At 41.3% G+C, this 22517-nt stretch overlaps 1 protein-coding gene across 1 annotated transcript; it reads left to right on the forward strand.

The window, feature by feature from the left end:
• Window positions 1-155: 155 nt before the first annotated feature.
• LOC128354993 (casein kinase II subunit alpha'-like) lies at window positions 156-22384 on the forward strand. The gene is made up of 13 exons (XM_053315131.1): window positions 156-347; window positions 5149-5525; window positions 7202-7313; window positions 8297-8398; window positions 9018-9068; window positions 9264-9323; window positions 10547-10630; window positions 11983-12093; window positions 13701-13802; window positions 15723-15823; window positions 16679-16827; window positions 20389-20476; window positions 21852-22384. The coding sequence occupies exons 2-12, from the start codon at window positions 5419-5421 to the stop codon at window positions 20460-20462; spliced, it is 1053 nt and encodes a 350-aa protein (XP_053171106.1). The 5' UTR covers window positions 156-347; window positions 5149-5418; the 3' UTR covers window positions 20463-20476; window positions 21852-22384.
• Window positions 22385-22517: the final 133 nt, after the last annotated feature.

A 22517-nucleotide genomic window follows, 5' to 3' on the forward strand; every position in this document is an offset into this window, starting at 1 on the left:
ATAAATATTAAGGTAAACCACAAGTACCTCAAAATTATCTCAGTTACTTTCCATCATTGTGTTATTTCACGTCACAGTCGGTTATTAATCGATCATTAGCCGGTTATGGATTTTCAGGTCACCGAGCTATTTGATTCACTTCCGGGTGATGTTTACCGCAGAAAGGAAGACCCTCCTGTTTTCTTTGCTATAAAACCTAAAAACCTCTGCTGCTAGATGTCTCACCACCACCATATCTAATTTGGATTAATTAGACATCATCACACACACAGTATCTCTAACCCTGAGAGGAGGAAGAGGAGGGAACAGTGAGGAAGAGGAGGCTGCTGCTGCGGAGCTAAGACGAGGTTAGCCGGCTAACTTTAACCCTTAAACATTTCACTATTTCACTATTTCTACTGGGATTAACTGTGTTTTATCGACACATGTTCAATGTACACAATCATACGAATCTAACAATGTATATATTTATGTATCTTGCTGCTTTCTTTTTTATGAGTTTGATGTTTTTATTCATGCTAAGTGAAGCTAGGTTATTAAGCTAGCTGTGTGCAGGGGTCGGAAAAGATGAAGGAATTAGAGGTTTTAATTTGGAGATAGCTTTATAGGAATTAGTAAATAATGTGTATAAATGTGTGTATAATGTTAACATGGTTTTTAGGTTTGTATAACAGTAGGTTTTGGTGGGTGGAAATGGCCCCGGGGACAGAAATCATCATTAATAGTATTGATAAAAGAGCTGATTCTGACAGGGAGACGAAATATAACGTAACACCTGTTAGGCTAGTGTTTTATTGGATGTTATATTTTACACCAGTGTGGGACAGATTTGACCAATCTTTAAATGCATTGGGGTTTTTTTATCCAGATGTTGGTTTAGATGTAAGGAAAAACAGCAACATTTGACTTTTTCTGTCACTAATCTGACACTTCAGCACATTTAACAAGATGCAACCAGCACGTGTTTAGTATTTTCCCCCTATAAATAAAATTACAAAATCATAATTTGATTATCAGAATAGTTGTTTGGTAAAATATTAGGTTTTTGGTGGGTGGAAATGGCCTTTGGGAGCCTGTGTCGTGACAGAAATGATCATTAATAGTATTGATAAAAGAGCTGATTCTGATAGGGAGACGAAATTGAACGTAACATCTGTTAAACTAGTGTTTTATTCTGCATGCGAGATATTTTACACCAGTGTGGGACAAATGTGACAGATCTTAAATATATTGTGTTTTTCTGTCATCCAGATGTTGGTTCAAATGTAAGAAAAGCAGCAAAATGTGACTTTTCTATCACCTATTTAACACTTTGGCACATTTTACAAGCTTCAACCAGCATGTATTTAGTATTTATCCTTAAAAATAAAATGACTTATTTTAATTTTATTTTTATTTAGTTTATTTCGAACATGTAAATTAAAAAAAAGACAAAATGAAAGACATGCACCAGTCAAAGACAAATGAAGAAATGAAAGAAAAACGAGAGAAAAAACTAAACATAAAACATAATTCCTCTATTCATCATCCCCAATTATAAGACGTAATTATATTAGTAGTCATGAATGATACCTATAATGACATGAAATGGTCATGATGATAACGACAACAACAATAATACAATAATTTAATCACTTTAATAGTTAATGGAATAAAATCATTTTTTGATTATCAGAATAGTTGTTGGATAATTTTTTATTATTATCAATAAATCAATATTTTTTAGCAGAGCTGCAACGATTAGTCAATTATTGGCAGCTATTATTGATATTTGATATATTTTTTCTAGATGAAAAGCCCAAAATTTGCAGGCTGCAGCTTCTCAAATGTGAGGATTTGATGCTTTTCTTTGTCATACATGTTATTAAACTAATATCTTTGGGTTTTTCCTTACATTTTTGGATATTTTATTGGTAAAATGATTAATTAAACCATTAAGTATTATCGTTTAGACTGCAGTCTGCATAATAATTTAGTCTTGCTATGGAAATGACAGATTAGAGCTGCAACATTAAGTTTAACAGAGTAGTCGATTAGCAGAAGAGGACAACTATTTTAATAATTGATTAATCATTTAAAGAAATAAATTATTAAATGTGTTTATTGGTTGTTGATTGTTTGTGTCTGGACAAAACAAGACATTTAAGAACATCAGCTCGAGCTTTAGGAAACGCTTACTAACATTTTATAGACTCATTAATCAAGAAAATCATTGACATGTTAATTGATAATGAAAATAATTATTAGTTCCAGAAAAGAAAAGAGGAAGGGAGTGAGGAAGGAAAGAAGGACAGAGGAAAGCAGGAAGGGAGGAAAGAAGGAGGGAGGGAGGGAGGAAGGAAAGGAAAGAAGGAGGGAGGGAAGAAGGAAGGAAGGAAAGGAGGGAGGAAGAAGGACGGAAAGGAGGAAGGAAGGAAGGTAAGACGGAGGAAATAAGGAAGGTAGGAGGGAGGGATAAAAGAAAAGAGGAAAGAAGGAAGGAAAGAGAGAAGGAGGGAGGGAGAACAGAAAGGGGAAGGAAGGAAGAAAGGGGGATGGAAGAAGGAAGGAAGGAACAGTCAAAACAGATGGGGTCAATTTGACCCGGGAGGACGACAGGAGGGTTAAATGATGATTGGTCATCTCCAAAAAGGCCACCTCATAATCACATCTAACAAAACCAACATTTACTAACCCTAACCCCCCCCCCCCCCCCCCCCCCCCCCCCGTCAGTGTTTTGATCGGCTGATATTTGGCATTTTATGCAATTAGTGAGATCGGCTGTAATGTCTTAATTCACCGATCCGATCAATGTTGTCATTGTCGTGTTGAAACTTTTTGCAGATGCTCCCGTTGCATAGATTGCAGATGGCTTGTGTTTTATCTGAGGGAGGAAGGAGGTAAGGAAGGAAGGAAGGGAGGAGGGAAGGAAGGAAGGAAAGAAGGGAAGGAGGAAGGTAGGGGGGAAGGAGGGAGGGAGGAAAGGAAGGGAGGAAGGAGGGAGGGAGGAAGGAAGGAAGGAAAGAAAGGACAGAAGGAAGGGAGGAAAGAAGGGAAGGAGGACGGTAGGGGGGAGGAAAAAAAGAGGGAAGGAAGGAAGGAAGGAAGGAAAGAAAGAAGGAAGGGAGGAAAGGAAGGACGGGAGGAATGGAAGGAAGAAGGAAGGAAGGAGGGAAGGAAGGATAGGTTGCAGATGGTTTGTGTTTTATCTCATTTACTCTGAAGAAGTTCCACACCACCGACATGTTTGTTTGAATCCGACCGTTAGTTTTGAAGACTGACTATTAAGTTTCATCTCCAGCTCTATATTAATAATCTGTGTCTCTACTGGAATATATTTACATGATTTCCAGTTAAAAACTCCTATTTATCTTCTACTGGTCCTTTTATGCAGCCGCTCAGTTCAGCCTCTGTCTGAAACACGCTGTTTTAGCTCCTGTCTCTTTAAGGCCCCCCTTAGCAACCACGGAACACAGCCTTTAGCAACCACCTTAGCAACCACGGAACACAGCCCTTAGCAACCACCTTAGCAACCACGGAACACAGCCTTTAGCAACCACCTTAGCAACCACGGAACACAGCCTTTAGCAACAACGGAACACAGCCTTTAGCAACCACGGAACACAGCCCTTAGCAACCACCTTAGCAACCACGGAACACAGCCCTTAGCAACCACCTTAGCAACCACGGAACACAGCCTTTAGCAACAACGGAACACAGCCTTTAGCAACCACCTTAGCAACCACGGAACACAGCCTTTAACAACCACCTTAGCAACCACGGAACACAGCCTTTAGCAACCACCTTAGCAACCACGGAACACAGCCCTTAGCAACCACCTTAGCAACCAAAGCTTCTACATCAACTAACTATAGCAGCAGGATTTCACTTCTTTTTCTCCTTCTTTACTCCAAATCTTCAATTTCTCAAATCACAGCCGTACATGTTGGAGCTGAAACGATGTGACGGACAATAAAGTTTTTTGAATCTTAAATCATGAGCTGTCGGATTCAAACAAACATGTGGGTGTTGTGGGCAGACAGATAAAACACTAAAGAACCTCGTGGGGAAGCATCTGCTAAATGTTTCAACACCACAACCTTCGTGTAGTCCTCCCAGGTCAAATTGACCCCTTCTGTTTTGACTTTTACTTCTTTCCTCCCTTCCTTCCTTCTGTCTGTCCTTCCTCCCTCCCTCCTTCTCTCTTTCTTTCCTTCCTTCCTTCCTTATAGCCTCCATCCTTCCTTCCTTTCCTTTATTATCTTCCTTCTTCCTTTCCTCCCTTACTTCCTCACTCCCTCCCTCCTTTCCTCCGTCCCTCCTGCCTTCCTCTTTTCCTTTCTCCATCCCTTCCTTATTTCCTCCGTCCTTCCTTCCTTTCCTTTCTCCTCTTCCTTCTTCCTTTCCTCCCTCCCTCCTTTCCTTCTCCCTCCCTTCCTTCCTTATTTCCTCACATCCTTCCTCCCTCCTTTCCATCCTTCCTTCCTTTCCTCCCTTCCTTCATTTCCTCCCTTCCTTCTTCCCTCCTTTTCTTCCTTCTTCCTCCTTTCCTTCCTTAACTTGAGGACAACAGGAGGGTTAAGAAAAGGAGCGTGGACAAAGAAGACGTGATCGGATATCGGTAAAGTCTAGTTTTTATCCACCACATATCGGAGTGGAGGGAGGAAACACTGCTGAGTGTTAAAAAGTTGTGTTTTCAGAGTGAAGAAAAGCAGTGAAATCACACTAAATTCTGTTCTCATAATAAAATATTTTCCCAGACTTAGAAACTGGGTTTAAAGAGTCTCCCTGATGATGTAGTCCAGGTCTGACAGCTGGACCTGGTCTGTTGTAGTCTGGAAGCCATCTACACTGTTGTTGCATCCTTTTTATTTGCATTTCTCTCCTCTCTCTCTCTCTCTCTCTCTCTCTCTCTCTCTCTCTCTCTCTCTCTCTCTCTCTCTCTCTCTCTCTCTCTCTCTCTCTCTCTCTCTCTCTCTCTCTCTCTCTTCCTCTTTCTCTCTCTCCCTCTTCCTCTCTCCTCCTCTCTCTCTCCCTCCCCTCTCTCCCTCTCTCTCTCTCTCTCTCTCTCTCTCCCTCCCCTCTCTCTCTAACTCTCTCTCTCTAACTCTCTCCCTCCTCTCTCTCTCTAACTCTAACTCTCTCTCCTCTCCTCTTGTCTTCCTGCAGCTGGCGGGTCTTCATCCCTTCCTGCCTAACTTCCTCCTCAGGGGCTTCACGCACTCCGTCATCGTCGCGCTCTCCGTCTGCACCGCAGCTGCGTCAGACCGGCCTGACGCCTTTCATCACAAAGCACAAGCAGCCAAAGCCAATGGTAAGCACGGCACAGAGGTCTTAGAGCCGCATATCGTGGAGAGTCGCTGCTCCGCCTTCCAGTACCGGGCCGAGAGGTATTCAGCGTTAGGCCAAGGTCCTCGACACGGAGCCTCAAAGCTAGCGATGCCCGGATCAACGCCGGCCAGCAGCAAGGCTCGGGTTTACACCGATGTCAACACACAGAAGAACAGAGAATACTGGGACTATGACGCACACGTGCCAAACTGGAGGTAAACCCACTGTCCTCCTCCTGTGCTTTAAAAAAAAAAGGATTTAAAAGTTTAATCTGAAGCTAATATGAAGCTTCAGCGTCCAAATGAGTCTTCATCTTCATCTTCTATGTTTCAGCGTTACAGTGTTTTTAGTAGCAAAGTCTTTTTGTTACTATACTTCCACCACAGCTCAACAGGAAACACTAAGAGGGAATCTGATGCTAAAAAGACTGTAAATGTGTCAGATATCACTTGATATGACTAACTCACTGTTACCATAGTAACTATAATAACTATAGTAACTCACACTGTTGAAGCTCAATAGAAGCTGATCAGATCCTCCTGTTGGTCTTGAAGGGAAGGAAAAAGGAAGGACATGAGGGAAGGAAGGAAAGGAGGGAGTAAAGGGAAGGAGGAAGGAAAGGAGGGAGGGAGGAAAGGGGGGAGGAAGGAAGAAGGAAGGGAAGGAAGGAAAGGAGGGAAGGAAATGAGGGAGGGAGGGAGGAAGGAAGGAAAAGGGAAGGACATGAGGGAGGAAGGAAGGAAGGAAACACTAAGAGGGAATCTGATGCTAAAAAGACTGTAAATGTGTCAGATATCACTTGATATGACTAACTCACACTGTTACCATAGTAACTATAATAACTATAGTAACTCACACTGTTACCATAGTAACTATAATAACTATAGTAACTCACACTGATGAAGCTCAATAGAAGCTGATCAGAGACTTTATAATGTGTTTAAATCACCTATATACAGTTAAAATGCATGAACAGGAAGATACAGTTACAAACACATAGAGATTACATTTTTAGTCCATTTCTTGTCTCCAGGTTCAGTTTGAAGCTTTTTTTGTTCTTCGATGATCTTGTGTGATATTTAAACGAAGATCTTTTGATTGTGGACTTCATTTAGATGTGTCAACTTGAGCTCTGGGACATTTTGATGGATAGTTTACCACCACAGCTCAACAGGGAAACACTAAGACTGTAAATGTGTCAGATATCACTTGATATGACTAACTCACACTAATGAAGCTCAATAGAAGCTGATCAGAGACTTTTAAATAAAACTGTTTGGAGGTAAAAGACAAACATTATATCACATTATAGATGTTCTGCAGGAAGTTTAATGTGCACGAATAAACCTGATTAGTCAGTGGAGGTTTTCTTAGTTGCATAATAATAATAATAATAATAATAATGATTCATACAAGAACTTCAGCTCAGAGTGCTTTACATACACCAAGTGCTTCATATTAAAATAGCATTAAACAATGTTAAACAAGTAAAAGTAGTACGTAATATTATAGTACAAGTAGCTAAATCATAGAATAAATACAATATGTAAAATACAACATATGAAAAGAAATGCATCAGTGTGAAGATGACGGATAGAAAAGCTGTTAAAGGCTAAAATGAAGAGGTTAGCTTTTAGTTTGTAGCTTTCTTTTAAAAATATTTAGCGAGCTGCTTCCCTAAAATAAAATTCAATTGAAAGCCAGATTTAACAGAATATAAAACACACACTTGAAAAAATGTTTGAACTCATCCTTTAATAATAATAATTGTTATATAAAAGGCTGAAACTTCTCCTACAGTCCAAACATGTTTATTAAACATTGAATTTTCTCTCTTCTTCTTCTTTCTTCCACTCTTTTTTTCTCTTTTCTCTTTTTTCTCTCTCTCCAGCAATCAAGACAACTATCAGCTGGTGCGTAAGTTGGGTCGAGGGAAGTACAGCGAAGTATTCGAGGCCATAAATGTGACCAACAATGAAAAAGTGGTGGTGAAAATCCTCAAAGTGAGTTTTTTATTTCTTATTTATGTGTTTATAATGTTTGTGGTGATTATAGTTCATGGTAAATCCACACAGTGTTGTTTCCCCCGAATCTCAACAGCTCTGTGATTCTCCTAGATTTAAATTAAAAAAGTTATATTCAATAGTTTTCACAAGTATGGTCAGCTTTTTGCTAAAAAACAGATTCTCTCCTCTTCTTAAAGGACGAGTTCTCAGCCTTAAACCAACAGTCAGGAGCCTAAATGAACATTAAAGTTGTTTTTCTTGCTGTAATGATTCCTCCTGCTCATACTGACCATTAGAAGATCCTTCATAATAAACTTATAATGGAAGTGATGGAGGACTAAACCCACAGTCCTCCTTCTGTGCTAAAAAATATGTATTTAACCCTCCTGTTGTCCTCGAGTCAAGGAAGGAAGTTAGGAAGGGAGGAAGGAGGAAGGAAGGGAGAAAGAAGGAAGAAGGAGGACGGAAGGGAGGAAGGAGGCAGGAGGGAAGGAAAGGAGGACAGAAGGGAGGAAGGGAGGGAGGAAGAAGGAAAGAAAGGAGGAAGGAAGGGAGGAGGGAGTGGGGGAAGGAAGGTAGGAAGGAGGGAGGGAGGAAGGAAGGAAGGAAGGAACAGTCAAAACAGATGGGGTCAATTTGACCCAGGAGGACGACACAAAGGTAAATGTGTCAGATATCACTTGATATGACTAACTCACACTGTTACCATAGTAACTATAATAACTATAGTAACTCACACTGATGAAGCTCAGTAGAAGCTGATCAAAGACTTTATAATGATTCAGTCCTCCATCACTTTACATTGAAATCACATTTGAAGCAGATCTTTTAATAGTCAGTATGAACAGGAGGAATGATTACAGGGAGGGAGAAAGAAGCAACAACCAACTACAAATACAGCTTAGATAGTGAAGAGTTTGGTCTTTTCCCTGCTGTATATTAACAGATCCTCGCTGTGTTTTAAACTTTTTCTCCCGCAGCCCGTCAAGAAGAAGAAGATCAAACGTGAAATTAAGATTCTTGAAAACTTGCGCGGAGGGACCAACATCATCCGCCTCGTGGACACCGTCAAAGACCCGGTGGTGAGTGGGGGGGGGGTCACTTCCTCCTCCTGCATGTCGGCACGCCAGCAGTTATAATCCAGTCCATGCTTGTAACTGTGTGTGTGTGTGTGTGTGTGTGTGTGTGTGTCTGTGTCTGTGTCTGTGTGTGTGTGTAAATTAGGGCTGCTCGATTATGGAAAAAATCATAATTACGATTATTAAAAAGTCTCTTATCTGCCGCTTAACGCAACACACAGCAGAAAATGTGCAGGGATATTAGAGCTGAGCGGGTTACCATGACGACAGTTCACACATCACTTCCTGGTTTTTAATAATTAGTCAGTAAACTCAGCATCGTCTGACGCAGGCTGGAAACTCTGCACTTTTATTTACAGTTAAAAACATTTCACCGTGTGTTTCAGCTTCTGTCAAACTAACGGTGCTGCAGCCACTTCCTGTCTAAGCTTTTCAAAATAAAATCCTATCTCATTATTATTAAAAATCGTTTCCCCTCGATTTTATTAGTTTTGAGATCATTTGGCCCCTAAATCGTAATCATGATCAAATTTCGATTAATTGAGCAGCCTTAGTGTGTGTATGATAAAGATCTCCACCTACCTGAGTTTTTTAAGCCTTCGTGTTTGTCCTCTCTTCGCAGTCCAGAACACCAGCGCTTGTCTTTGAGTGCATCAATAACACAGATTTTAAGGTACTTTTTTTTTTTGTTAGTTAGTTTGGCCGAAAAAGTTTCATACACGCAGAACTACTACCAGCGAGTTTTACCATCCATGCACCAGGCATCGATATCCATCATTAATACAAAGCATAACCCGGCAGTTACTGTAGTACATGTCCGCTGACGTCATGTGATCAACTTTTCATACGTCTTCCATTTGTCCCTCAGGAGCTTTACCAGAAGCTGACAGACTATGATATCCGTTACTACATGTATGAGCTTCTCAAGGTAAAAAAACATCTTCTTCTTTTTCTTCTGTTTATTTTATTTAAATGTTTTTATTCAACATTTTTTATCTTATATTTGGGTCAATGAGGTTTTTTCTGTGTTAATGTGGTTTAGTTTAAATTTAAAGGGGTTCAAATGTGAAAATAACTTGAAGTATGAATAACTTGCACACATCAAATTTCTGGAAGGAAGGAGGGAGAAAGGAAGGGAAAGAGAGAAGGAATGGAGGAAGGGAAGGAGGGAGGAAGGAAGGAAGGAGGGAGAAAGGAAGGGAAAAAGAGAAGGAATGGACAAAGGAAGGAATGAAGGAAGGGAGGGAGGGAGGGAGGAAGGAAGGAAGGAGGGAGAAAGGAAAAGAGGAAGGTAGGAAGGAGGGAAGGAAAGAAGGAGGGAGGAAGGAAGGGAGGGAGGGAGGGAGGGAGGAAGGAAGGAAGGAGGGAGAAAGGAAAAGAGGAAGGTAGGAAGGAGGGAAGGAAAGAAGGAGGGAGGGAGGAAGGGAATGAATGAATGAAGGGAGGGAGGGAGGAAGGAAGGAAGTGAGGAAGGAGGGATGGAAGAAAGGAGGGAAGGAAAGAAGGAGGGAGGAAGGGAGAAAGGAAAAGAGGAAGGTAGGAAGGAGGGAAGGAAAGGAGGAGGGAGGAAGGAAGGGAATGAATGAATGAAGGGAGGGAGGGAGGAAGGAAGGAAGTGAGGAAGGAGGGATGGAAGAAAGGAGGGAAGGAAAGAAGGAGGGAGGAAGGGAGAAAGGAAAAGAGGAAGGTAGGAAGGAGGGAAGGAAAGAAGGAGGGAGGAAGGAAGGGAATGAATGAATGAAGGGAGGAGTGGGAGGAAGGAAGGAAGTGAGGAAGGAGGGAAGGAAAGAAGGAGGGAGGAAGGGAGAAAGGATGGAAGGACGGAAGGAAGGAAGGAAGGAGGGAGAAAGAAAGGAAAAGAGGAAGGTAGGAAGGAGGGAAGGAAAGGAGGGAGGAAGGAAGGGAAAGAGAAGGAATGAATGAGGGAGGGAGGAAGGAATGAATGAATGAATGAAGGAAGGAAAGGAGGGAGGAAGGGAGAAAGAAGGAAGGAAGGAAGGAAGGAGGGATGGAGGAAGGAAGGAAGGAAGGATCATTATTAGTATAAGTCCACTTAAATACACTGTAGGTGATGATGATGTGGTTACACCATTTGACATTTTCAGCAGCATTCAGTCTTACTTTTGGTTAAAAATTATGCAAATTATGCAGGCTCTGGACTACTGTCACAGTATGGGCATCATGCACAGGGACGTGAAGCCGCACAACGTGATGATCGACCACCAGATGAGAAAGGTACGGCCGAGCCTCTCACACACTGAAGGAGGAGAAATACCAACATGATGAGTGTTTGGGTCTATTTTTATTATTTAGAGAAGTCTAACAAGTGCTGAATAATAGAGAAAGGAAGAAAATACATCTGTAGGTGTAGTGGCAATTTGTCCCTTCAAAATAAAATAAAAAAAAATAAGAAAATAAAATAACTCAAAATCAAACGTCCACTGAGGCATCTATAGGGAATAAAGCTTACACAGGGAAAAGATGGAGCCACATTTGGTAGTTTTTGGTGGTTAGTTTTCTTTTATTCATCTCTACTCATCTATTTTAAAGTCCCAAGTTTTGATATTGAATTTCGAAAATCTTTATATCATGCCCCTCTCGCTTCATACTGTCTGTCCAAGCTGCCCAGTACCTTCAAAATAAAAGCATTAACCAGCACTCAAATTGATTGAAATGCTACTAATATTATAATCAAACTAATTCAGCTATAATCTTCAAAACATCTTAAAAATAAATGAACATTTAAATCTTACAAGAACAACAAATGGTATTAATCTGGTCGTTATGAGTCATTGATATAAATTTAACTGGACAATTTGACTCCTGAAATTGACATTTTTCTTTCCTTCAGAAAAAGTGAATAAAAAAAGAATAGCAGCATTTTTACTCTGTGATGTAAAACCAGTTTGATGCATTAAGTCTTATATTGGATTTTCAGAATAAAAGGTCAAAAAGTCTTATTTTAAACGATGGTTAGTCTTAAATTTTAAAGATGATGCTTGAGTGAGAGAGTTTCTTCTTTTAGAGTATTGTCAAAATTAACAATTCCCAGCAAATTGTAATTAAAAAAAAATTGAATTTCAAATTAAAATGCTTTTTAAAAAAAACACTACTATACTAAATGTGATTTTTATGTATATTTTTATATGGAGACACAAAAACATCCCTGTTAATATTTACATTTATATTAATATCAGATGATTAAGTCTTTAGGAAGGATTTTCAAAATAAAAGGTCATTTAAAAAAAAAGTCTTATTTTCAACTATGGTAAGTCTTAAATTTTAAAGATGATGCCTGCTTTCATTACAAATATAACCGACTCTGTGAGTGTGTGAGTATTGTCAAAATTAACAATTCCCAGAAAATTGTAATAAAAAAAAAAAACTGAATTTCAAATTAAAATGCTTTTTTAAAAAACACTACTAAATGTGATTTTACTTATATTTTTATATGGAGATACAAAAACATCCCTGTTAATATTTATATTTATATTAATATCAGATGGATTTCAAGCAGTGTAACCTACATTTTCTCTGTCAAGGTCTTTAAAAAGATATTAAATTAGTTTTTTTTTTTCTCTCCACAGCTGCGTCTTATAGATTGGGGTTTGGCAGAATTTTACCATCCCGCTCAGGAATACAACGTGAGGGTTGCCTCTCGCTATTTCAAAGGCCCGGAGCTGCTAGTGGACTATCAGGTACTGAACCACAAACACTTCCCTGGTGTTTTATCTTCATCTGAATCACCATCATCATCATCATCATCATCATCATAATCCTCACTGTATGACATCATCCTCACTCATGGTTCCCACGGATCCTTAAAAAGTCTTAAAAAGCATTGAATTCATTAATCTTAAAATAAGGCCTTAATTGGCATTAAAATGTCATAAATCAATCTTTCAAAAGTCTTAAAAATGTTAACACATGGTAAGTAGGATTTTATGACAGTATAATTAGTCTCAATTCTAAAAATAATCGGTAACATTTATTTATTTTTTAATAATAATTTGCCGAATAGTAGTCACGAGAGCGGAACCAACAAAACAGTGATGCGTTTGCGGCTCCCAAACTCCCACGTCATTCCGGTAGCAGTGCCACAGTATGGGAAAGTGTAAATTTAATGAGAATTGGCTGTCCAATAAAGAATTTTGTGGATGCCTGAAACCGGTACCAGGCACTTTATACGAGGTACAGTGCATTTTGTGCAAGAAATGTTTTAAACTCGGCACGATGGGAATCAAGGCAGTGGAGTCCCACGTGCACAGAGCGAAACACAAAGCCTCAAAATCAAGCTGTCAACAAACGCCAGGTATTTCCCAGTTCTGTTCCACTCTCGTCTCTACCGTGCCTCCAGCCCCTTCTCCGATATCAACAACCGGAACAGCAGCACCAAATCTCTGGACAATGTTCAGGTCCAACCCTACGCTGAAAGCAGAGGTACTGTGGTGTCTGAACACCGCGACAAAACACCAGTCATATAACTCAAATGAGGGAGTTGGAGACTTATGGCGCTTTTTCCACTACACAGTTCCAGCACGACTCGACTCGATTCCAGGAACGACCTTTTCCATTACAGAGAAGTACCTACTCAACATGGGCGGGGTCATCATAGCAACGGCTCCGCAAAATTGCCGTGACTTCGTTTTATACGCGACACAAACACATAAACAATGGAGGACATGGAGGCGATGGTGTACTTGCTGCTGTATGTGTCTTTCTGTCACACATAAAGCAAAGAGAAGAGAAACCGAATCGCTGTAACGCTGTTGCCGGTATTTAAAAATGGCGGGTTTGATTCTTGTGTGGAACGGCTCATGACTCTTCCAGCGACAACTCTTCTGACCAATCAGCGGCCGGCAGTCTGATGATGTCACATTTTGTATCGGCTCGGCTCGCTTGGAACCTCAGCAGAGCAGGTACTAAAAAAGTAGCAGGTACCAGGTACTATCCCTAGTGGAGACGTAAAAAAAAACGAGTCGAGCCGAGTCGTGCTGGAACTGTGTAGTGGAAAAGCGCCATTATTCCGCTCAATGTTCCCAGACTCTGATAATGCCCACTCGTTTGCGTGCGGTTCCGACAAGACGGCCTACATCAGCAAGTTTGGAATAGCCCCGTACATTTCAGAGCAGCTTGTTGCAGATGCTAACAAGGACGCGTTTGTTTTGATTCTGTTGTTGGTCTTCAATTTCATTTCAAGTGACATTAAAAAAGTCTTGAATTGAACTTGCATTAAGCTGCCGGAACCCTGTATGACATCATCCTCACTCTATGACATCATCCTTTGTTTCCCCCCCCTCTACAGATGTATGACTATAGTTTGGACATGTGGAGTCTAGGCTGTATGTTGGCCAGCATGATCTTTCTGAAGGAACCTTTTTTTCACGGCCAGGACAACTATGACCAGGTAACGTAACGTAACTATGACCAAGTAACGTAACGTAACTATGACCAGGTAACGTAACGTAACTATGACCAGGTAACGTAACGTAACTATGATCAGGTAACCTAGCGTAACTATGACCAGGTAACGTAACGTAACTATGATCAGGTAACCTAGCGTAACTATGACCAAGTAACGTAACGTAACTATGATCAGGTAACCTAACGTAACTATGACCAAGTAACGTAACGTAACTATGACCAGGTAACGTAACGTAACTATGACCAGGTAACGTAACGTAACTATGACCAGGTAACCTAACGTAACTATGACCAGGTAACGTAACTATGACCAGGTAACGTAACGTAACTATGACCAAGTAAAGTAACGTAACTATGACCAGGTAACGTAACTATGACCAGGTAACGTAACGTAACTATGACCAGGTAACGTAACTATGACCAGGTAACGTAACTATGACCAGGTAACATAACGTAACTATGACCAGGTAACGTAACGTAACTATGACCAAGTAACGTAACGTAACTATGACCAGGTAACGTAACGTAACTATGACCAGGTAACCTAACGTAACTATGACCAGGTAACGTAACGTAACTATGACCAGGTAACGTAACGTAACTATGACCAGGTAACGTAACTATGACCAGGTAACCTAACGTAACGTAACTATGACCAGGTAACGTAACGTAACTATGACCAGGTAACGTAACTATGACCAGGTAACCTAACGTAACTATGACCAGGTAACGTAACGTAACTATGACCAGGTAACGTAACGTAACTATGACCAGGTAACGTAACGTAACGTAACTATGACCAGGTAACGTAACGTAACTATGACCAGGTAACGTAACTATGACCAGGTAACGTAACGTAACTATGACCAGGTAACGTAACGTAACTATGACCAGGTAACGTAACGTAACTATGACCAGGTAACGTAACGTAACTATGACCAGGTAACGTAACTATGACCAGGTAACGTAACGTAACTATGACCAGGTAACGTAACGTAACTATGACCAGGTAACGTAACGTAACTATGACCAGGTAACGTAACTACGACAACTATGACCAGGTAACGTAACGTAACTATGACCAGGTAACGTAACGTAACTATGACCAGGTAACGTAACGTAACTATGACCAGGTAACGTAACTATGACCAGGTAACGTAACGTAACTATGACCAGGTAACGTAACTATGACCAGGTAACCTAACGTCCCGTACTCATCCATCTTCCTCTCAATGGAAGATTAAAACATGTTGCTGGCACTCAAATAAAAAAAAACTTCCTTAATCCTCCTATCGTCTTCCTCACGGGTCAAATTGACCCCATCTCTCTTTTGACTGTTCCTTCCTTCCTTCTTCCCCTCCTCCCCTTTTTCTTTGCTCCCTCCACCTTCCATCCTTCCTTGCTTCCTTCGTCCATCCCTCCTTTCTTTCTTTCCTTCCTTCCTCTTTTTGTCCTTACTCCTTTCCTTCCTTCCATCCTTCCTTCCTTCCTTCCTTCCTCCTTTCCTTCTCTCCTAAATTTCTTCCTCTTTTCGTCCTTACTCCTTTCCTTCCTCCCTCCTTACTCCTTTCCTTCCTTCCTTCCTTCCCTCCTTCCTCCCTTCCTTCTCTCCTAAATTTCTTCCTCTTTTTGTGCTTACTCCTTTGATTCCTTCCTCACCTCCTCTTTTCCTCCTTCCTCCTTTCCTTCCTTGCTCCTGTCCGTCCTTCTGTCCTTCCTTGACCTGAGGACAACAGGAAGGTTAAAGTATTAAGAAGTCTTTAATTTCTTTAATATTTTGTCTTCCCTGCTGCTTGTATGATGTATTAAATGACATATTAGATTTAATAATTGTAATAAAATGAATATGAGATAAATATAACTGGTGTATTAAATGTTGCTTGTTATCTGTTTTCCGTCCCAGCTGGTGCGCATCGCTAAGGTCCTGGGCACCGACGAGCTTTTCGGCTACCTGCACAAATATCACATAGAACTGGACACTCGTTTCAAAGACCTGCTGGGACAGTGAGTATCAGCGGCGAGGCGGGGGGGAAGATAAACTTAACGTTTCCTTCTTTCCTCCCTCCCTTCTTTCCTTTCCTTCCTCCCTCCCTCCTTCTTTCCTGCCTCTCTCCTTCTTTCCTCTTTTCCTTTCTCTTCCCACCCTCCTTCCTCCCTTTCTGCCTTCTTTCCTCCATCCTTCCTTTCCTTCCTCCCTTCCTTCTTTCCTTCCTCTCTCCTTCCTTCTTTCCTTGCTCTCTCCTTCTTTCCTCCCCCCACCTTCCTCCCTCCCTTCTTTCCTCTGTCCTTCTTTTCCTTTCTCCTCCCACCCTCCTTCCCCCCTTCCTTCCTTCCTCCCTCCCTTCTTTCCTCTGTCCTTCTTTCTTCTTTTCCTTTCTCCTCCCACCCTCCTACCTCCTTTCCTTTCTTCCCTTCCTTTTTTCCTTTCCTCCCTCCCTCCTTCCTTCCTCTTTCTTCCCTTCCTTCCTCCTTTCCTTCCTTCTTTCCTCCATGCTCCCTTCCCTTCCTTCCTCCTTTCCTTCTTTCTTCCTCCTTTCCTTCCTTGACTCGAGGACAACAGGAGGGTTAAATGTATTCAAACTGAGCTTCATTGTTGGAGGCGCTACGAAGCAGCAGCATAAAATAAACTGAACCATTGCTTTAACTTTGACCTGTTGTCCTCATTCATAAACACTTGTTTATGCCCCCTAGTGGTAGAAACAGCACATTACAGCAGATCACGATAATAATAAAAGAACATTTTAAAACATCAAAACAAATATAATAATAACTTTACTTGTATTATATAACCATTCTTATATAATATAATAAAACTAGAAGTAATTAAAAGCCGGGGTTATTCTTGTGTGTGTTTTCCAGACAAACACGGAAGCGTTGGGAGCAGTTCATCCAGACGGAGAACCAGCACCTGGTGAGTCCGGAGGCTCTGGACCTGCTGGACAAGCTGCTGCGCTACGATCACCAACAGAGGCTGACGGCAGCCGAGGCCATGCAGCACCCGTACTTCTGTGAGTCGCACCTGGAAAACAACTCATTATATGAATAGACCTTTTTAATCTTTGTGTATTTTAACTAATTTATATTCATATTGTTTTTAGATTGTGTTAATATGTGTGTAGGGGAATTAAATCAATCAGCAGTTAAGTTGAGTCTCCAGGATATAAAGGTCTTTACACGCTGGAGGGAGGGAGGCGTTATTTTCATTAATTCGTACGTGAATTTATCTTATTGATGTCCGTAAAGGTTTAAAGGTTTATTTGAATACACCAGTAACTTTTCATTTATAAACCACAGACGTTTCTACTCCGAAATGTTCTCAATTTACTTTATTTGAATCACAATGAAGACAAAAAATGAGACTTATGCATGCAAGAGAGAATAAGAATGATACAAAGTAAAATAAATAAATAAGATAATTAAATAAAGAAGTAAAATAAGAGAGAATAAGACAAAGGGTTTATTAAAAGTTACAGTGGAGAAAAAAAAGATACATTGAAAACATCAAAACAAATACAATAAAATAGAATAAATAGTTCTCATTTCCCCAGGTTTGTTTGACGAGTGTGATCGCTCCGAACCTGGGCACAGAAAGTCGAACATGACGTCAATTATACGACTGTCACCATAGCAACAAACCGCTGAACGTGAATTGTAGTCGGCGAGTAAAGCTGCGACCGAAATTCCTCCCTCAACATTCACTGCCTCCGTAAAAATCTTCTTAAGGCCCATTTATGCTCAACGTTAAATCCCCGAAGGTAAATTTGTCTTGGGCTCTAAGTGCTGAGACCACTGCCGCCATAGTTAAAAGAACAAAGGAAATAAAAGTAAAGTTGCACATTTGCACAACAATAAGTGATATAATGCTAGCTGTTGACTCAATGAATACATAAATATAATAAGTACACATATTGCACATTCCCACAGGGGGTTACACCGATCAGAGCAGCATCAACATGACAGCAATGCACCTCACCCTGTTTACAAAATCTTATTTATTATTCTAATGGACTACTCGATACGTAGCTCTAGTGAGACATGAAGAAAAAATAACAATGGAGGAACTTTTTGAGGAAAGGTTGTGAGAGTTGGTTAGAAACTTTAACCTTCCTGTTGTCCTCGCATCAAGGAAGGAAGAAAGGAAAGAAAGAAAGATGGAAGGAAGGAATGATGGAAGGGAGGAAAGGAAAGAAGGAAGGAAGGGAGGAAGGAAAGGAAGGATGGAGGCAAGAAGGTAGGAGTGAGGGAGAAAAGAAAAGAAGAAGGAAGGAAGGAAGGAAAGAAAGAGAGATGGAGGGAGGGAGGAAGGAAGGAAAGAATGAAGGGAGGACGGAAAGGAAAGAAGGTAGGAGGGAGTGAGAAAAGAAAAGAGGAAGGGAGGAAGGAAAGAAGGACAGAGGAAGGAAGGAAGGAGGGAGGAAGGACAGACAGAAGGAACAGTCAAAACAGACGGGGACAATTTGACTATTTATTATTCTAATGAACTACTCGATACGTAGCTCTGGTGAGACACGAAGAAGAAATAACAATGGCGGAACTTTCTGAGGAAAGGTTGTGAGAGTTGGTTAGAAACTTTAACCTTCCTGTCGTCCTCGCATCAAGGAAGGAAGGAAGGAAAGAAAGATGGGAGGGAGGGAGGAAGGAAGGAAAGAAAGATGGAAGGAAGGAATGATGGAAGGGATGAAAGGAAAGAAGGGAGGAAGGAAAGGAAGGAAGGAAAGAAAGAGAGATGGAGGGAGGAAGGAAGGAAAGAATGAATGAAGGAAGGGAGGAAAGGAAAGAAGGAAAGGAGGAAGGGAAGGAAGGACAGAGGCAAGAAGGTAGGAGTGAGGGAGAAAAGAAAAGAAGAAGGAAGGAAAGAAGGACAGGGGAAAGAAGGGAGGAAGGAAGGAAAGAATGAATGAAGGAAGGGAGGAAAGGAAAGAAGGAAGGGAGGAAGGAAAGGAAGGACAGAGGCAAGAAGGTAGGAGTGAGGGAGAAAAGAAAAGAAGGGGGAAGGAAAGAAGGACAGGGGGGAAAAAGGGAGGAAGGAAAGAAAGAGAGATGGAGGGAGGGAGGAACGAAAGAATGAATGAAGGAAGGGAGGAAAGGAAAGAAGGAAGGGAGGAAGGAAAGGAAGGACAGAGGCAAGAAGGTAGGAGTGAGGGAGAAAAGAAAAGAAGGAGGAAGGAAAGAAGGACAGGGGAAAAAAGGGAGGAAGGAAAGAAAGAGAGATGGAGGGAGGAAGGAAGGACAGACGGAAAGAAGGAATGAAGGAAGGGAGGACGGAAAGGAAAGAAGATAGGAGGGAGTTAGAAAAGAAAAGAGGAAGGAAGGGAGGAAGGAAAGGACAGAGGAAAGAAGGAAGGAAGGAAGGGAGGAAGGAAAGAAGGACAGAGGAAAGAAGGAAGGAAGGAGGGAGGGAGGAAGGACAGACAGACAGAAGGAAGGAAGAAGGAACAGTCAAAACAGACGGGGACAATTTGACTATTTATTATTCTAATGGAGGAAGGGATGAATGAATACTTAAATCTGTTAAACTTGCATATGGGGGTCCTGTAACGTTCACCGGATGGTAACAGTTGGTATTCTGGATTGAGGATGTGGGCCGAATCGGAAGAAGCTCTCTGTGCCAGTCCGAGGACAGACTCTTGTTTTCAGCCCTCCCTTTCACTTTCACTTTCACTGCTGCCTGGACCAGACGGTTAAGTTTAGACTTGACTTGAAGAGAGAGATGGCCGTACCACCACGCAGACATGCCACACCTGATGAGACTTTCCATCACAGCCTGATAAAACAAACACATGTGGAGCCTTCAGACATACTGTACTTCAGGGGTGTCAAACATGAGACCCGTGGGCCAGAACCGGCCCGCCAAGGCGTCCAATCCGGCTCACTTTCCTTCCTGTCTTCTTTTCTTTCCTTCCCTCCTGTCATCTGTCCTTCTTTCCTTTCTCCCTTTCTTACTTCTTTCCTTCTTTGTTTCCTTCCCTCCGTCCTTCCTTCCTTCCATCTTTCCTTCATCTTCTTTTCTTTTCTCCCCTTCTGTCATCTGTCCTTCTTTCCTTCCTCCCTTTCTTACTTCTTTGTTTCCTTCACTCTGTCCTTCCTTCCTTCCATCTTTCCTTCATCTTCTTTTCCTTCCTTCCTTGTCTTCTTTTCCTTTCTTCCTTTCCTTCCTTATCCCTTTTCCTTCCTTTCCTTCCTTCCTTGTATTCTTTTCCTTTCTTACTTCTTTCCGTCTTTGTTTCCTTCCCTCCGTCCTTCCATCTTTTCTTCATCTTCTTTTCCTTCCTTCCTTCCTTCCTTTTGTCTTTCCTTCCCTCCTTCCTTACCTTCCTAATCCCTTTTCTTTCCTTCCTTCTGTCCGTCCGTCCGTCCATCCATCCTTCCATGTTTTTATTGGTCCGGCCCACATGAGATCAAATTTGGCTGTATGTGGCCCTTGAACTAAAATGAGTTTGACCCCCCCGCTGTTACCAGATAAACTGACTGTGTGTCGTTAATGTGAATGAATTTGTCCTTTTTACTGATGATGATGATGATGATGATGATGGAGATGAAAGTGACGGTGAGCGTTTTGTCTTTTTTAGATCCAGTGGTGAAGGAACACGCAAACGCCAACACAGACGGCACAAAGGCAATAAGCAGCTCGAATGCAACATGATAACCAGAGAGCAGGTAAACACACACCGAGTCTCAACATCGCTGTGATTATTCTCTCCTCTTCTTAACCTTCCTGTCGTCCTCCCGGGTCAAATTGACCCCATCTGTTTTGACTGTTCCTTCTTTCCTTCCTCCCTTCCTTCCTTCATTCTTTCATTCCTTCCTTCCATCTGTCCTTCCTTCCCTTCCTCCCTCTTTCTTTCTTTCCTTCCTTCATTCTTTCATTCCTTCCTTCCATCTGTCCTTCCTTCCCTTCCTCCCTCTTTCTCTCTTTCTTTCTTTTCCTTTCTCTCTCCCTCCCTCCCTTTCTTTCCTCCCCCCTACCTTCCTCCCTTCCTTCTTTCCTCTGTCCTTCCTTCCTTCTTATTTTCCTTTCTCTCTCCTTCCTTTTTCCTCCCTCCCTCCTGCCATTCTTCATTCTTTCCTCCATCCTTCCTTCCTTTCTTTCCTGCTGTCCTTCTTTCTTTTCCTGCCTTCCTCCCTCCTTTCCTTCCTTCCTTCCTTCGTTCTTTCTTTTCCTCCCTTCCTTCCTTCCTTGATTCGAGGACGACAGGAGGGTTAAAGGACAAGTTCTCAGTCTTAAAACTTCAGTCAGGAGCCCAAATGGACATTAAAGTTGTTTTTCATGCTGTAATGATTCCTCCTGTTCATACTGACCATTAGAAGATCCTTCATAATAAACTTATAATGGAAGTGATGAGGACTAAACCCACAGTCCTCCTTCTGTGGAAAAGTCTATTTAAAAGTTTAATCTGAAGCTAATATCAGCGTCCAAATAAGTCAAATCTTCATCTTCTATGTTTCAGCGTTACAGTGTTTTTAGTAGCAAAGTCTTTTTGTTACTATACTTCCACCACAGCTCAACAGGAAACACTAAGAGGGAATCTGATGCTAAAAAGACTGTAAATGTGTCAGATATCACTTGATATGACTAACTCACACTGTTACCATAGTAACTATAGTAACTCACACTGATGAAGCTCAATAGAAGCTGATCAGAGACTTTTTAGATGTGGATTTAGTCCTCCATCATTTCCACTGAAATCACATTTGAAGGAGATCTTATAATAGTCAGTATGAACAGGAGGAATCATTACAGAGAGGAAAACCTGACTACTGGTTTAAAACATGAAGAGTAAAAACCAAAAGTGTCCCCAAGAGGGCGCTGGAGGGTTGTAGATGTGAGGCAAAGATGCTATGTGAGGTTTAAATAGAGTCAGACGTCTTTCTCACAGTGGTAACTCAGATCTGATAGCCCAGGCGTGAACCACATTACTAAACTTCCTGAGCATATGATGTCTATCAACAATAAACTTACATAGATGTACTATATGTATTTATTTTTTTTTAACTCTAACTTCTCTGTGTTTTCTCTCTCCTCTCTGTTCAGGAAGAATCTTTGTTACCTCAACTTGTGACCTTTTCGTGGCAGAAACCTCTGTCTCCACATCAACAGCCATACTGGAGCAAGATGTCAATTTTTGCAGCATATAAAAAAACAAAAAACAAACAAGCACGGATTTAAAAAACTTATCCCAACAAAAAAGCCCAGGGAATCTTTAAACGCTGCTCGATCCGAGTCACAGACGAATCGGGTCTGAAATCAGATCTGACTCCCCTCCTCCTCCTCCTCCTCTTCCTCCTCTTCTTCCTCCTCCACCTTGTTCCTCCTTCCTCATCCTCCTCTTCCTCCCAACATCTCCCTCAACCTGTTTTTAAAAATGAGCAAAGTGACTGTTGGATCCGTTATCGAGCCGGTGTCGTGCTGTACAGACGTTTGTCCGTCATTACGACACGGCGGTGACCTGAGATCCAGTTCCAGGTATTAGCACTGAGTGACATGGAGGCTCTTTTCTGCTATGGATTGAACAAAAGCTATATTGAAAGAGAATAAACCATTTTTATTTAAAAAACAAAAAAACCCAAAAAGGTGTGTGTTGAAGTGTTATTTCCTCACGACGTCGAGTCCAGACTGCTGCGTTCCTGTTCTTAAGTTACAATAAAGTGTGAATTAGCTGGTCTGACCTTTTTAAGCTTTCTCTGGTTTCCCGTTGTT

Source organism: Scomber japonicus, chromosome 1, assembly GCF_027409825.1.
Source record: "Scomber japonicus isolate fScoJap1 chromosome 1, fScoJap1.pri, whole genome shotgun sequence".
In the NCBI taxonomy this organism is placed as follows: domain Eukaryota; kingdom Metazoa; phylum Chordata; class Actinopteri; order Scombriformes; family Scombridae; genus Scomber; species Scomber japonicus.